The 13,880-nt window shown below is 40.8% G+C and overlaps 1 protein-coding gene across 1 annotated transcript in view; it reads left to right on the forward strand.

The window, feature by feature from the left end:
* Positions 1-13,880, forward strand: part of CCDC38 (coiled-coil domain containing 38) — a 40,631-nt gene that overhangs the window by 1,871 nt on the left and 24,880 nt on the right. The window contains exons 2-5 of the mRNA XM_024754376.1: positions 5,658-5,823; positions 7,258-7,322; positions 9,646-9,809; positions 9,919-9,999. Of these exons, the coding sequence (XP_024610144.1) occupies positions 5,658-5,823; positions 7,258-7,322; positions 9,646-9,809; positions 9,919-9,999 (476 nt within the window). The remainder of the gene's footprint in view (positions 1-5,657; positions 5,824-7,257; positions 7,323-9,645; positions 9,810-9,918; positions 10,000-13,880) is intronic.

A 13,880-nucleotide genomic window follows, 5' to 3' on the forward strand; every position in this document is an offset into this window, starting at 1 on the left:
TTGGTAAGTCTAAAAGAAATCATACTTTTTCTTCATGGGAATTTATATCTGTGGGTGAACTGAGTGTATCCAATTACAGTCCAGATAGACAGCATTCCCCAAAAAGCTCCTGCACACAAGAAGTTTGCAGAAGCAGGAAGGTTAAGAGTGGACTTCTCTCTTCCGGTCATTGTTAAATAATTATAGAGGGAGGGGTGAGGATAACACATTTTTCCTCAGAAATAACCAGCATCCCTGTAGCAGTTTTTGGTTCACAAAGTACTTTTCACATCATGGGACTCAAATTGGCTGATTTCTTTCCCCTACTCTTCCTTCCTCTTGAACTCCAGTAATATTTTCAGTTTGCAAAAGGTGCAGTCAGAAATGTCAACAGAAAAGCCCATACCAAATAGCTAGCTTGACGCCAGCAGGTCCTTAAAGGTCAAGCTGAAGGTAATTTCCTCACTATCACGCTCTGCTTCTGACCTAATGAAAAGAGGCGGGTCCCAGAGCAGGCCAAGGACCTAGTGGCTCCCGGCTTTCCTGTAAATAAAAAATTGCTAGTGCTGGTCTCCACAAACTGTGTCCCAGGACACAGTTCACAGCCCTTTCTCCTAGTATTTGTCCAACTGGGCCGGAATGAGGTGGGAAAAACTTGAAAGGCATTGAGTCTGAGAGAATCTGTCTAAATCTTCATTTGCATGTGGGGGACAAACAGAGCGTTCTCTCTCCTAATAAGAGAATCTGCAAATCCATTTTCATTGAATTGTAGAGAGAGTTGTCGAGAAAATCAAACACAAACTGCTTCAGATAACATGTGCTAGATATTGTTATTGTGAATTCATTTAGAATTGGTCTAGGACTTTAGGTTTGGACATTATAAAACCCCATTCCTAGGGCTTCCCTGGTGGCGCAGTGGTTGAGAGTCCGCCTGCCGATGCAGGGGACACGGGTTCGTGCCCCGGTCTGGGAAGATCCCACGTGCCCCAGAGTGGCTAGGCCCGTGAGCCATGGCCACTGAGCCTGCGCGTCTGGAGCCTGTGCTCCGCAACAGGAGAGGCCACAGCAGTGAGAGGCCCGTGTACCGCAAAAAAAAAAAAAATTCCTCTTTCTCCACTTCCACAAAGATTGGAATAATAAGAATCAGCCCTAAGGTGAGTCAGATTCCCCAAATTTGTATGGATATTGGTGGTCAATTCCTCTCAAACGACTGGGTTCCAGTAACTTTAATTCAGGGTTCCTTAGGAAAGCTAGTTGTCACTTACCTCTCCTATTCTTTTCAAGTGCTGTGGTTATTCACAAGACAAAGTGGACCAGAAAGAGGATAGATCTGGATATCTACTCTGAAGAAAGTATAAGCAATTATTTCCCTATCAGTCTATCATCAGTAGGCACTTCCCATACATTATCTGTGCTTGGAAATTGCAACAAGGCTGTAAGAAAGGTATGAGTATCCATACTTGATAGAAGCAGCAGCTAAGGTGCGCTGAGTTTACTTGGGTAGGCGTAAGAGAAAGAGCTGGGTGGAGTCAGAGGCAGGATTCAAACCTGCCTGTTCCCAAAGGCCAGGGTCTTTCCACAGTGCCATTCGTGCTGCCCCTACGATGACACGCATCAAAGGACCCAACTCAGTCTTTTATATAATGTGGTGACCATGTGTGATTGCATAATGTTAGAATAATGCGAGAATTAAACCAACCAGCATGGTGTTCACTTGGAAGAACAGTATTCTTTTTTGAACAGTATATTTTATACCCACATCCCCTTAGATGTCTAATATTGATAGATATCTCAAACTTACCATGTTCTAAACTGAAACTTTGCTCTTCCCACCCACCCCTTTCCCCAGAGACAGCCTTCTCTGTCTCTGTTGATGGCACCTCCATTCTTTATTTCCTGGGCTCTTTATCTCATACCCCACATCCAAACCATCAGCCAGTCATGTAGTCTCTACTTTCCAGATATATCTAGAATTTGAGCGCCTCTCACCACTTCCACTACTATCCCGAGACCCCATAAGCTCTTGCCTCTCAATGGCTGTAACCTCCCAACAGGTCTCCCGACTTGACCCTCAACCTCTTCTATAGTCTCTTCTCAGCTCAGCAGTCAGAGTGATTCATTTAATGATCTTTATTCCACTGAGTAAATGACCTACAGGGCCCTTGTTGTCTCTTTGACCTAGGCTGTCACTCCCCTCCGTTCACTGTGCTTAAGCTCCACTAGTTTCTTTGCTGTTTCTCAAACACACCAAGTATCTTCCCTCCTTAGAGCGCTTTCTCCATGAGCTTACACTTACATAACACTTACTGTGCTCCTGACGCTGTCCAAAGGGTGGGACATATGCTAACTAACTCCCCTAACAATCCCACAAGGTAGGTACTGTTCTTACCATCTCTTTTGAAAGATGGGGAAATTGAGGGGTGAGGATGAAGGAGCATAAAGAGAGTCCATGCTCTCTAATCACAAGCCTATAAAACTGATGGCTTGCAATCACACACCACCATTTTCAATCCCTGGTTTTCTGAGCTCTTTATCTTTTTCATCCATCAGAAGTTGGATTTGTACATGTATTTTAGATGTGAATTTGCACGCATTTGCTTTGCAATCCAACAACAGTTTCCCTCTCATTTGGGTACAGAGCCTTTGTTTAGTCATTCTGCTATTTTTATTTTGCACAACGAAGACATTCATCAGCTTCTACTTATTTTTCCTTGTTGGTACACCATATTGGTTTAGTTCGGGAACTTTATAATCCCTTCCTAAGCATAGCTGGTTCTCTTCTTCTCCTTTATGGTCATCACCAGCCCTTCATTAATCAATAGGGGGATTAATACATATGGAAATATAGAAGTATAACAACTTCTAGAGACCACTGATTCTCTTTACGTGTGCTATGAATTACTCAAGAGATGAAGTAAGAGCAGACATCTGCTATTAGCAGTTGGCTTAGAGGAATGAGAACTTCCAGTTTTTCTATGAGTGAAAAAGTGCCAGAACCTATGGATAAAGGTGTTTATTGCAGACAGACTTTGAGGATAAAGGGAATGAGAGTAGGGATGAGGAAGGGAGTGAATTTAAATAGAAGGATTGAAGAGGGGGAAATGTGACAAGAAAGAGGTGAGCAGAATCTTAAGGGTGGGGATGAGTGCTGAGCATAAATTTAAGAAAATCTCCTGCAAATCTTTAGTATTAGCCATCCAAATTCCAAATACATCAACCCAACAGAGTGTTATCAATTTTTCACCAAGCTTGCTTTTCTACCTGTCAGAATGAACCTAATGCCTGTGAAAAAACTTCAGTAATCTGGAAAAGTATAGTATCAATGTTGTAGGTTTTTATTAATATTTTCTCTTTTATACGCTTTAACATATTTTTTTTCCTCCTGCTCATCTTTGTGTTTATAGTCACTAGAAGTAAAATCACAGGCTAATAACTAATGATTTGCACCTGGTAGCTCCCATTTACTGAATTCATCCCGTATTCTAGGCATCCTGCTTGGTTGTTTATGTACAACCTCATTGAATCCTCATGAAAGCCTTAAGAGGTGGAACTGTTATTCCCATTTTATGGAAGGACACTGAGGCTCAGAGATGCTAAGGGATTAAAATGTAGGCTCCATGAAAACAATGGTTTTTGTCTTTTTTTGTTGTTGTTCTTTTTAAAAAAAATTGCCCTCTCTCCAGCACCTAGAACCGTGAATGACACACTGTAGGCAGAAATATATTTTGAATGTTAAATGAACTTGCTTACATATCTGTAAGTACCAAATCAAGATTCAAAATCAGATTTGTCTACTCCAAAGTCTGCATTCCTGATCATCTGCAGTAATGATTTGCACCTGGTAGCTCCCATCTACTGAATTCATCCGTATTCTAGGCATCCTGCTTGGTTGTTTATGTACAACCTCATTGAATCCTCATGAAAGCCTTAAGAGGTGGAACTGTTATTCCCATTTTATGGAAGGACACTGAGGCTCAGAGATGCTAAGGGATTAAAATGTAGGCTCCATGAAAACAATGGTTTTTGTCTTTTTTTGTTGTTGTTCTTTTTAAAAAAAATTGCCCTCTCTCCAGCACCTAGAACCGTGAATGACACACTGTAGGCAGAAATATATTTTGAATGTTAAATGAACTTGCTTACATATCTGTAAATACCAAATCAAGATTCAAAATCAGATTTGTCCACTCCAAAGTCTGCATTCCTGATCATCTGCTACAGTGCTGCTGGGACATTTGGTCTTAAATGTGACTCGTTGAGATTACGGAGGCTTATGTCAATATTTAAATGGGCAGGACTTCCCTGGTGGCTCAGTGGTTAAGAATCCGCCTGCCAATGCAGGGGACACGGGTTCAAGCCCTGGTCCAGGAAGATCCCACATGCCACGGAGCAATTAAGCCCGTGTGCCACAACTACTGAGCCTGTGCTCTGGAGCCCCGGAGCCACAACTACTGAGCCCATGTGCCACAACTACTTAAGCCCACTCACCTAGAGCCCATGCCCCACAACAAGAGAAGCCACCGCAACGAGAAGCCCGCGCACCGAAACGAAGAGTAGCCCCCACTCACTGCAATTAGAGAAAGCCCGTGTGCAGCAACGAAGACACAACACAGCCAAAAATTAATTAATTAATTAAAACAAAAATATTTAAACGGGCAGCCTGAGATAGGATGTTTTGTCCCATTGTTCCTGTTGTGAGCACACCCTTTTATATAAACTCCTGAATACCCTTTTTCCCTCAAATGAAAACATCATTGCTATTTTTTTCATTGTAAAAATTACATAAGCTCATTGAGAAATTTGAATGATACAAAAAATATATATAAAAGTCTGGACAAGGATTAGCGTGAGGCAAGTGAGGTACTTGCCTTGGGTGCAAAATTTAAGGGGGAGGCAAAAACTCAGCAATCAGAATAAGCAACATTTTAATTCACTATTGTAAGAAATTAAAATTAATGCAAAAAAATCCATGATGAATAAAATATCAAAATTTTAAATAAAGACAAGATCAGTGGGCTGGGACGAAGGTGTGGCAAGTAAGGCACTCACTCTCAGGGTCATACAAGTACAGAAGCAGATCCATGGTTCGGATTTCATGAGGTTTGCTTTGCTTATCACTAGAAGTAAAGGTTGATTACAAAAAATTTTTTAAATCCTAATTAGAATGAGGGGAAAAAATCTAGAAATGCTTACTAACCAATTCAGCTGTGAGGTCATGGATTTCTGCACGTGTTCTATAGTTTGAAAGTATCCGATATTGAGAAAAGATTCAAGAAGTGGGAAGCCTGATATTTTTTTTAATGTCTACTGGGGAGATCCATTTGCTCTCAAGTTTTCAGTTCCACAGAACCAATCCTTTCAAATCGGTGGAATCTCCAAGAGACCTGCATTTTGAGCAAGACGAGATCGTGAAAATAAAACCAGAACACTTTCCAGTCTCCTGTTTGTGAAGTTTATGTTTAATCAAGGTTGAATGTTCCTATCTTTGTGCTCAGCTTCATATGAGAAGGAATTGAAAACTGGCACAATCCTTCAGACAAAAGAACTTGAAGTTGCTTGTTTAAGGAATTAGTAATGAGAAAAGGGCTTGCTGCAGATGATAATTTTATATACGATCACTATTTTAACACAACATTATTTTCGTATATTAGAAATTCTGTTAAACTTTTTCGCTTGGGCAGGAAAAATTTATGAACCGCAGCATGAAAATGTACCAAAAGTCTACTTTTTCATCCCGGATGAAGAATCGTTCATACCTGGGCAAAATAGGAATCTTCGCTGACACAGGTGGTACCTCAACTGAAAAACTGGGGCTAGATCTCACTCTTATTCTCAGATTAACAGAAGGTAAGGTTAAATTACTGTTTGATTAAGAATATTGTTTTGAATATTTACTGTTAATGTTAGGTTTGGGGGCTTTTCTGGAGGTGAGAAAAACAAACTATGCAGTCTCATAATATGGTAGGGGGTCTTTGTAAATGGGGGTTGAGAGTTGGGAGAAAATCTATTTTAAATAAGAAAACATACCTTTTCCAAGAAGTAGACTTGGGCTTCCCTGGTGGTCCAGTGGTTAAGACTCCATGCTTCCACTGCAGGGGACGCGGGTTCCATCCCTGGTCAGGGAAGTTCAGCAGCTGCGAAAAGAAATAGACTATGACTCATTTTCGTGGCTCTAAGGAGGAAGGTCATGGCCAAAATGATACAGTATTAGAGCTATTAGCTCTGCCTTTTACACTCAGTTCTACCTTTTACACTCATCTCATTTCAGATGTAGAAATACAGAAACTTTCTAAAGTGGAGCCTTGACTGTTCAGGCCGTGAAACTCTTACATCCAGAATCGGGAAGCTCATAGAATTAAGCAAGTTTGCCTGTTGTTGAAAAAACCATAACCTGTTTTAATGTTCTTTGAAGTCAACCTGTTAAAATAGTACAAGCTATTCATTATTGCTCTATGAATGAGGGCAATCTGGTCATCAAAATGTCATGGGCGTTTCTTACTCATCAGATCAAGAAGTGTCTATAAATGAGATTGATAGCAGTTTGAAGCTAATGAGGTTAAAGTGGTTAATGGTACGATGATGGAGTCACAAAATCTTCCCCAAAATGTGTCTTGTCCAAATTTTTAAATTGAAAATTAAAAGGAAGGAAGGATGAACACACATGGAGTGCCCAGCATTTGCTGTGGTAACTAAAAAAAAAAATTTCTTTGGCTCCCAGAATCCATGTACTTTCCCAAATTGTGGAAAACAAAAAAATCTTCGGAGAACAAGAAAATCACTTAGGAAAGGACTTTGAATTCAATAATTAATGTAGAAGAAGGAAGCCATGTTAACTTATTTAGAAGCTCTTGGAGGTGCATATTCTGCACTGTACTTGTATGAAAAACAGGCAAATGCTGGGCAACACGGTGATGCCAGGGACGATACCTTTCTGCCACTTGTTAGCTGTGCAGTCTTGGGCAAGCATCTTGACATCTCTGAGCTTCAGGACCTCACATACAGAATGGGGATAGTAATAAGAACCTTACTGGGGTTATTAATAGAATTAAATTATATATTTTAAAAGTCTAGTGAAGTTCCTGGAATATGGGCATAAAATAAATGGTAGCTAATATTATTAAAGTAATTTTTCAGTGGTTAGGAAAAGGTTTCTCTGAAGGTATTTTTTTTTTAAGTCAGATACATACTGTATGCAATAATTTAATTACATACCTTTTATTTTATACAATATCTTTGAGGGATAATGAATCAAACCTAAGTCTATTTCAATTTTCTTTAAAGGTGCAGACACAAAAAGGACTGTCCATGAATTTATTAATGACCAGAGAGACAGATTTATGCTCGAGGTAGTCAAAATAATTTCTTTCTCCCATTAGCCAAATAGAAGACTTCCTGCACATACCTGCCAAATTTTCACCTGGACATTTTATTTTTCTATTTCATGCCCCAGATACATTGCCTTTCCTACCTTGAAGATCTAGCCTCTTCTAAACCCACTTCATTCAGGGCTTTTGTTCTCATCATTCCATCAACACCACTTCCATTGCCAAATTCAAATGGTCGTTTCACAGTCTTCCCTCTACTCACTTCCAGCAGGTATTGGCCCAGGTGATCACCCTCCCTTGAAACACTTTCTTCAGCTGGTTTCTGGGCCTCTCTATGTCTTGGTTCTTCCACGGCACTGGCAGCTCACTCCTTCATAATTTTCTTGTTCCTCTTCACCCTGATCTCCAAATGCTGGAATGCCCAGGGCTCACACCTCACCCCATGCTCTATCTACCCTTCTCCAGGCTGGAGGCTTTAAATTCTACTGCCCTGTTAACAGCTTCCAAGTTTACTTCTCTAGCCTGATCTTCTTTCCCGAACTCCAGACTCACAAACGCAACTCCAGACTCAAAAACTGTAATCGTAGTTCTTAACATCTCTACTTAGATGCTCCATAGGTATCTCAAACTTTGCATTGCCAAAGCTGCCCCTGCTATACCCTTCCTGCCCCTGCAGATTGGAATCTCAGGCAGTGCTCCCTATCTCTGTAAACAGCAATTCCATTTTTCCAGTTGTTTATGCCCAAAATATTGGAGTTATCCTCAACTCCTCCTTCTTACAGCCCACACCCAAATATCCTTTGGAATATATTTTTTTCCAACTATATCTGTAATCACACTACTTTTCACGACCTCCTCTGCTGCCACTGTGGTCCGTGTTGCCAGTAGCTCTCGCATGAATTACGTTAGACCTTCTGAACACAGGTCTCACACGTTTGCTCTCTGAACTCAGCCTGTCCTCCACACCTGCCCCTCCTTTGCTGAAAACCTCTGGTGACTTTTCTGGTCCCCAGCTCACTCGCTCTCTGACCTCATTCCTACCACTCTCTACTCTGTCACTCTGCTCCAGCCACACTGGCCTCCTTGCTGTTCCTGGGACACACCAATCATGCTCTTGCCTCAGGACTTTTGCACAGGAGGCTTTTCCTTCTGGGAGGAACACTTCTCCCTCACATATCTGCATGCTTTGCGTCCTACTTCCTTCCAGTCTCTGTTTAACGTTCACCATATCAGTGAGGCTTTCCTGGGCTAACCCCCTGCCCTTGCCCACTGGACCACTTGTTCTCCTTTAATCAACATGCTTGCTCTACTAGAATGAATACTTCGTAAAAGCAATGCTGTTTATTTTGGTCACTGCTCTATCAGTACCACTTAAAACAGACCTAGGGGGCTTCCCTGGTGGCGCAGTGGTTGAGAATCCACCTGCCGATGCAGGGCACACGGGTGCGTGCCCTGGTCCGGGAAGATCCCACATGCCGCCGAGTGGCTGCGCCCATGAGCCATGGCTGCTGAGCCTGTGCTCCACAACAGTGAGAGGCCCGCGTACCGCAAAAAAAAAACAGACCTGGCACACACTAGGCACTCAGTAACTACTTGGCAAACAAAGTAATAAATAAAATATTTTGGGGTTGTAAACTTGGAGTACCTAATTTTTGGTTGTTGTTTCTTTAAAGTTATCTCATTTCCATATTCTAATCCATTTATATTATAATATATGTGGCTTTGTTTATACTTTATTTTTCATGCATGGCATTAAAAACCCAAGTGGATTCTTATATTATGTACTAAAAAAAAAAAAAGCAGCTAGCTATCAAAGTTGTATTTGGGGATCTAAACAGGATGCTCTGAGGCTGGTTAAACACCCCCCCACCCCCCTACCCCCTTGGAGGAATCACTGGAACCTGACTCTCCCATGGTACTTCCTACAGGAAAGCTTTTGTGGCTACAGACAGCCCAATTTCCCCAGGCCCAGAAAGTATTGGAGGGACACTGAATAATACTAAGTAGACTTGCTCTTTGGAGGGATATGGAACCCCCCCCCGCCTTTTTTTAGGATAGAGCCTGAGGGGATACGTAGCTATTTTGATCTGCAGAACCATTTTGGAACAACATTGAACCTCTTTATAAAAGTGAAAGAAAGGCATGAGTCTCCGTTCTAACTCTCCTGAAAATAAAACCCCTACATGCAATGAAGGCTGTAGCCCCAAGACTGGGCATACTGTTATTTCTAATACAAGTGATCACAGACCAGGCCAGTTATTTTTCCCTTTGTTGTGAGACCATTGAAATGTGCTAGAAATGTGGAATCATGTTCTTGATGCACTTCTGTTTTCAATATCCCTAGTATGCTCTGTCAACCAAAAGAAACACAATTCAAAAGTTTGAAAAACACACAACAATGAAGGAAAGACAACTCATGAAAGCAGAAAAAAAGCTTGAAGAAGACGCAATGGCCTTTGAAGAGTTCCTTCGAGAAAACGACCAGAGATCTGTAGATGCTCTTAAAATGTTCGTTTTTTCACTCTGGCCAGATTGCCTTTTTCCCTCCTTCTTTCTTCTTTTTAGTTTCTCAGATCACAGCCCAATACAAAGCAAACTAACAAATTTTTCTTTTCAGTGCAGCGCAAGAAACTATAAGCAAACTCCAAATGACAGCAGAGCTGAAGAAGGCGAGTATGGAGATACAGTTGATGAAAAGGTGAGGCCGGGCACTGTCTTCTCCTCATCAAGTGTCCTTGCCCCACTGAAACCTACTTGTGCCTGGCAAGACCTCAGTGGGACTAATCCTGATCAGTTGATGACTTCATAAGTTTTATCACATTTTAAAAATAAGTAATCTGTCGATCAAGGATTATCTCTACCTGGGTGCCAGGACAGTGACCTCTGGCTGAAACATTTCTCTAACTTGTCGTTACAGAAACCTAGAAATTAGTTGGAAAGAAGTAAAGCAATGTTAGGGGTGAACGATAAATTATTTTCTAAGTGTCCTTTTATCTTCATTCTAAGGCACTGTTCTTCCCCCATTTTAACATCTCTGAAATTGGGGTGCTTTTATATTTTTACAGTCATCTTACAATTATAATTGGGAGTATTTTTTATATTTATACTTACACTTGGTTGAAACTAACTTGGTTGATATTAAAAACTGGATTTATGTACCAATTTTTCTTAAGTCAATCTCCCAAGGCAGTAGAAATAAAAGCAAACAATAAACAAATTGGACATAGGCAAACTTACAAGCTTTTGTACAGCCAAAGGAAACAATAGACAAGATGAAAAGACAGCCTACAGACTGGGAGAAAATATTTGCAAATGATGCAACTGACAAGGGCTAAATTTCCAAAAAATACAAACAGCTCGAATAAGACAATAACCAAAAAACAACCCAATCGAAAAATGGGCTGAAGATCTAAAGAGACATTTCTCCAAAAAAGACATACAGATGGGGACTTCCCTGGCGGTCCAGTGGTTAAGACTCTGCGTTTCCCAATGCAGGGGGCGTGGGTTTGATCCCTGGTTGGGGAGCTAAGATCCCACATGCTGCCCGGCGTAGCCTAAAAACAAAACAAAACAAAACATACAGATGGCCAACAGGCATATGAAAAGATGCTCAACATCTCTAATTCTTAGAGAAATGCAAATCAAAACTACAGTGAGGTACCATCTCACAATGGTCATAATGGCCATCATTAAAAAGTCTACAAGTAAAAACAGCCTACAAGTAACAAATGCTGAAGAGGATGAGGAGAAAAAGGAACCCTCCAACACGGTTGATAGGAAGGTAAATTGGTGTAGCCACAATGGAAAACAGTATGGAGGTTCCTCAAAAAACTAAAAATAGAGTTACCATATGATACAGTAATCCTACTCCTGGGCATAAATCCAGAGAAAACCATAATTCGAAAAGATACACACACCCAATGTTCATTGCAGCACTATTGACAGTAGCCAAGACATGGCAACAACCTAAATGTCCATTGACAGATGACTGGATAAAGAAGCTGTGGTACATATACACAATGGAATACCACTCAGCCATAAAAAGGAATGAAATAATGCCATTTGCGGCGGCATGGATGGACCTAGAGATTATCATACTAAGTGGAGCAAGTCAGAACGAGAAAGACAAATACCACATATCACTTATATGTGGAATCTAAAATATGACATGAATGAACTTATCTACAAAACAGAAACAGACTAACAGACATAGAGAACAGGTTTGTGGTTGCCAAGGGGGAGGGGGAGGAGGAGGGAAGGATTGGAAATTTGGGATTAGCAGATGCAAACTATTCTGTATAGAATGGATAAACAACAAGGTCCTACTGTATAGCACAGGGAACTATATTCAATATCCTGTGATAAAACATAATGGAAAAGAATATGAAAAAGAATGTATCTGTATATATATAATCAAATCACTTTGCTGTACAGTAGAAATTAACAAATTGTAAACTATACTTCAATAAAATAAAATTTTTCAAAAAAGAGTAAAAAACTGGGATTATAATGACAAAAATTACAGGAGCAGGAGTTGGGATAAAATTATTCTAATACCAGCTACTCTTTTTAAAACCTGGATATTTTCTTCTATGGTCAAGTGGATGTCAACTTGATCTAATTTTAAATATCTCAAGAAGCTTCCTTCTGTCACATCCTTAAACAGAAATTTCACGATCCAGGAGACACTTGGTCTTGGTATCGAGTCATGCTAAAACTTGTTTTTTCTTTTTGAGGACTCAGTGTTTCTCTCTTTTCTAAAACTAAGTCCTAGACTTACATCCCAGACTTTTTTGGGAGGAAGACAATAGCTTGTCTGAAACACAGCAAATGAACTGGATGACAGTTTCTTGGAAACTATTGCTACTAACAAAATGTGTGTTTCAAACGCATTCTGGCTTCAGCAGCCTCTTTCGTCAGGAGCCTAAGGTTGAAAGTGCTCCAAGTTGAAGAATCCTGTCTGACCTTCCTTCCCTCCATGATGTAATTAGAAGATTCTCTTTATAGAACTAGAGTACCAGCCTCTATGTTTGCATAAAGTACAGTAAACTATACACAATTGCCACCCAGTTAAACCTTCCAAACAGCCTGGCCATAGAGAACTTGCTTGTCGTTTATGTGTCTTGTCACCCTAAAAAGGTGCAAAGCGTCATGAAAAACAGGCTACTAACAGAGCAAAGGGCTACAAGCATCTGCTATTTATTTCCTCGTCTCTTTTGGGCTCAGGATGACCCACAAAGGTCCTTTGCTGAAGGGAGGGCTGGACATCTGTTTACACAGAGAAAGGGAGCTTATTCTGAAGCTTTTGCTTGGAAGCTGTGCAGTTGTAGCCATTTTAATCCTGTTCTTCGTAGAACATCAGAGAGGCTTTCAGTCTAAAAATACTGTGGTGGTAGAATGAGGGGTTCCCAACATCTTTTGATGGCTGATACATGAGCCCGCCATTTATTGACTCTTCAATATCACTCCCAGCAGGGCTTAAGGGAGGTTCTGAGCAAAAGAAGTACTGAGGCTGAAGATAGAGGAGTAATATTGATAAGGGTATTGACAAGGGTATGGATAAGGCAGGCTCTGAAGGATAAGCGTGGAGCTCCCTTTCACAAGGACTGCCATTGTTATTTTCAACATTCCTTCTGGGTCCGTTTTGTAACATGATTTTATGGGAAAGCAATGTGAGGCTGGGGGAAGGCTTTCTGTCCAAGTCACCGGGTATTGTTGAGAGTGTGAGCATCTGAGTCAGACCCAGGTTTGTGTGCTGACTTTGCTCATTTACCACACAGATGACTTTGCAAGTCATTTATTTCTTTTTCCAAAAGATAGGAATAACAATATGTATTATTATCATCAGTATTACCCTGTACTGAGGATGAAATCATACATGCAATGTGCCCTGCATATTACCTGATGCTTGCTGGGTGTTAGTTTCCCTTCTTCTTCTTACATAAGTGCCATCTTTTGCTGTCTTCTAATTTCTCCCTATGTCTGAAACTTAATACAATATTTCCCTCAGAAATAAGGAGAGTAAATCTATTGTTACCAAGCAAGGGCTCACTGCCTGAAGCACATGGCACCCAATACTATGGCACGGGCTTTTGAGAAATGAAAGAGCTTTACTTCGAGGTTGACTAACAAGGAGGCAGGAGGCAGGGCTAAAATCTGTCTCCCTGATCCAGGGTTTGGGGAGAAATATGAGGGGTTGGGGGAATAAGCTGATTGGCTAGTCTTAAGTCAGTCCACGTAAGCTACTCGAGCTGCTAGAAGCCAGATTTTCCTCATTTAAGGACTCTTCTCTTTGTAAAGGGCTCTGGTGGCAACATTTCTATTCTTTAAGTTTGTAGACTGAAGATTCTTTGTTCTGGGGTCATCCTGGAGACATGGGTTCCTGTCTAGCTCATGTGCGGTGCCGTCTTTAAAATAACTCAAAGTCTGATGAATCAACAACCTATTTGAGGCAAACCAGTTTAAGTTGGTCAATGTTGTTGTTGTTGTTTTTTTTTAACATTTATTTATTTATTTTTGGCTGCGTTGGGTCTTTGCTGCTTTCTCTAGTTGGGTTGAGCGGGGGCTACTCTTCATTGT

This window comes from Neophocaena asiaeorientalis, unplaced genomic scaffold (genome assembly GCF_003031525.2).
Source record: "Neophocaena asiaeorientalis asiaeorientalis breed wild unplaced genomic scaffold, Neophocaena_asiaeorientalis_V1.1 scaffold92, whole genome shotgun sequence".
NCBI lineage: Eukaryota > Metazoa > Chordata > Mammalia > Artiodactyla > Phocoenidae > Neophocaena > Neophocaena asiaeorientalis.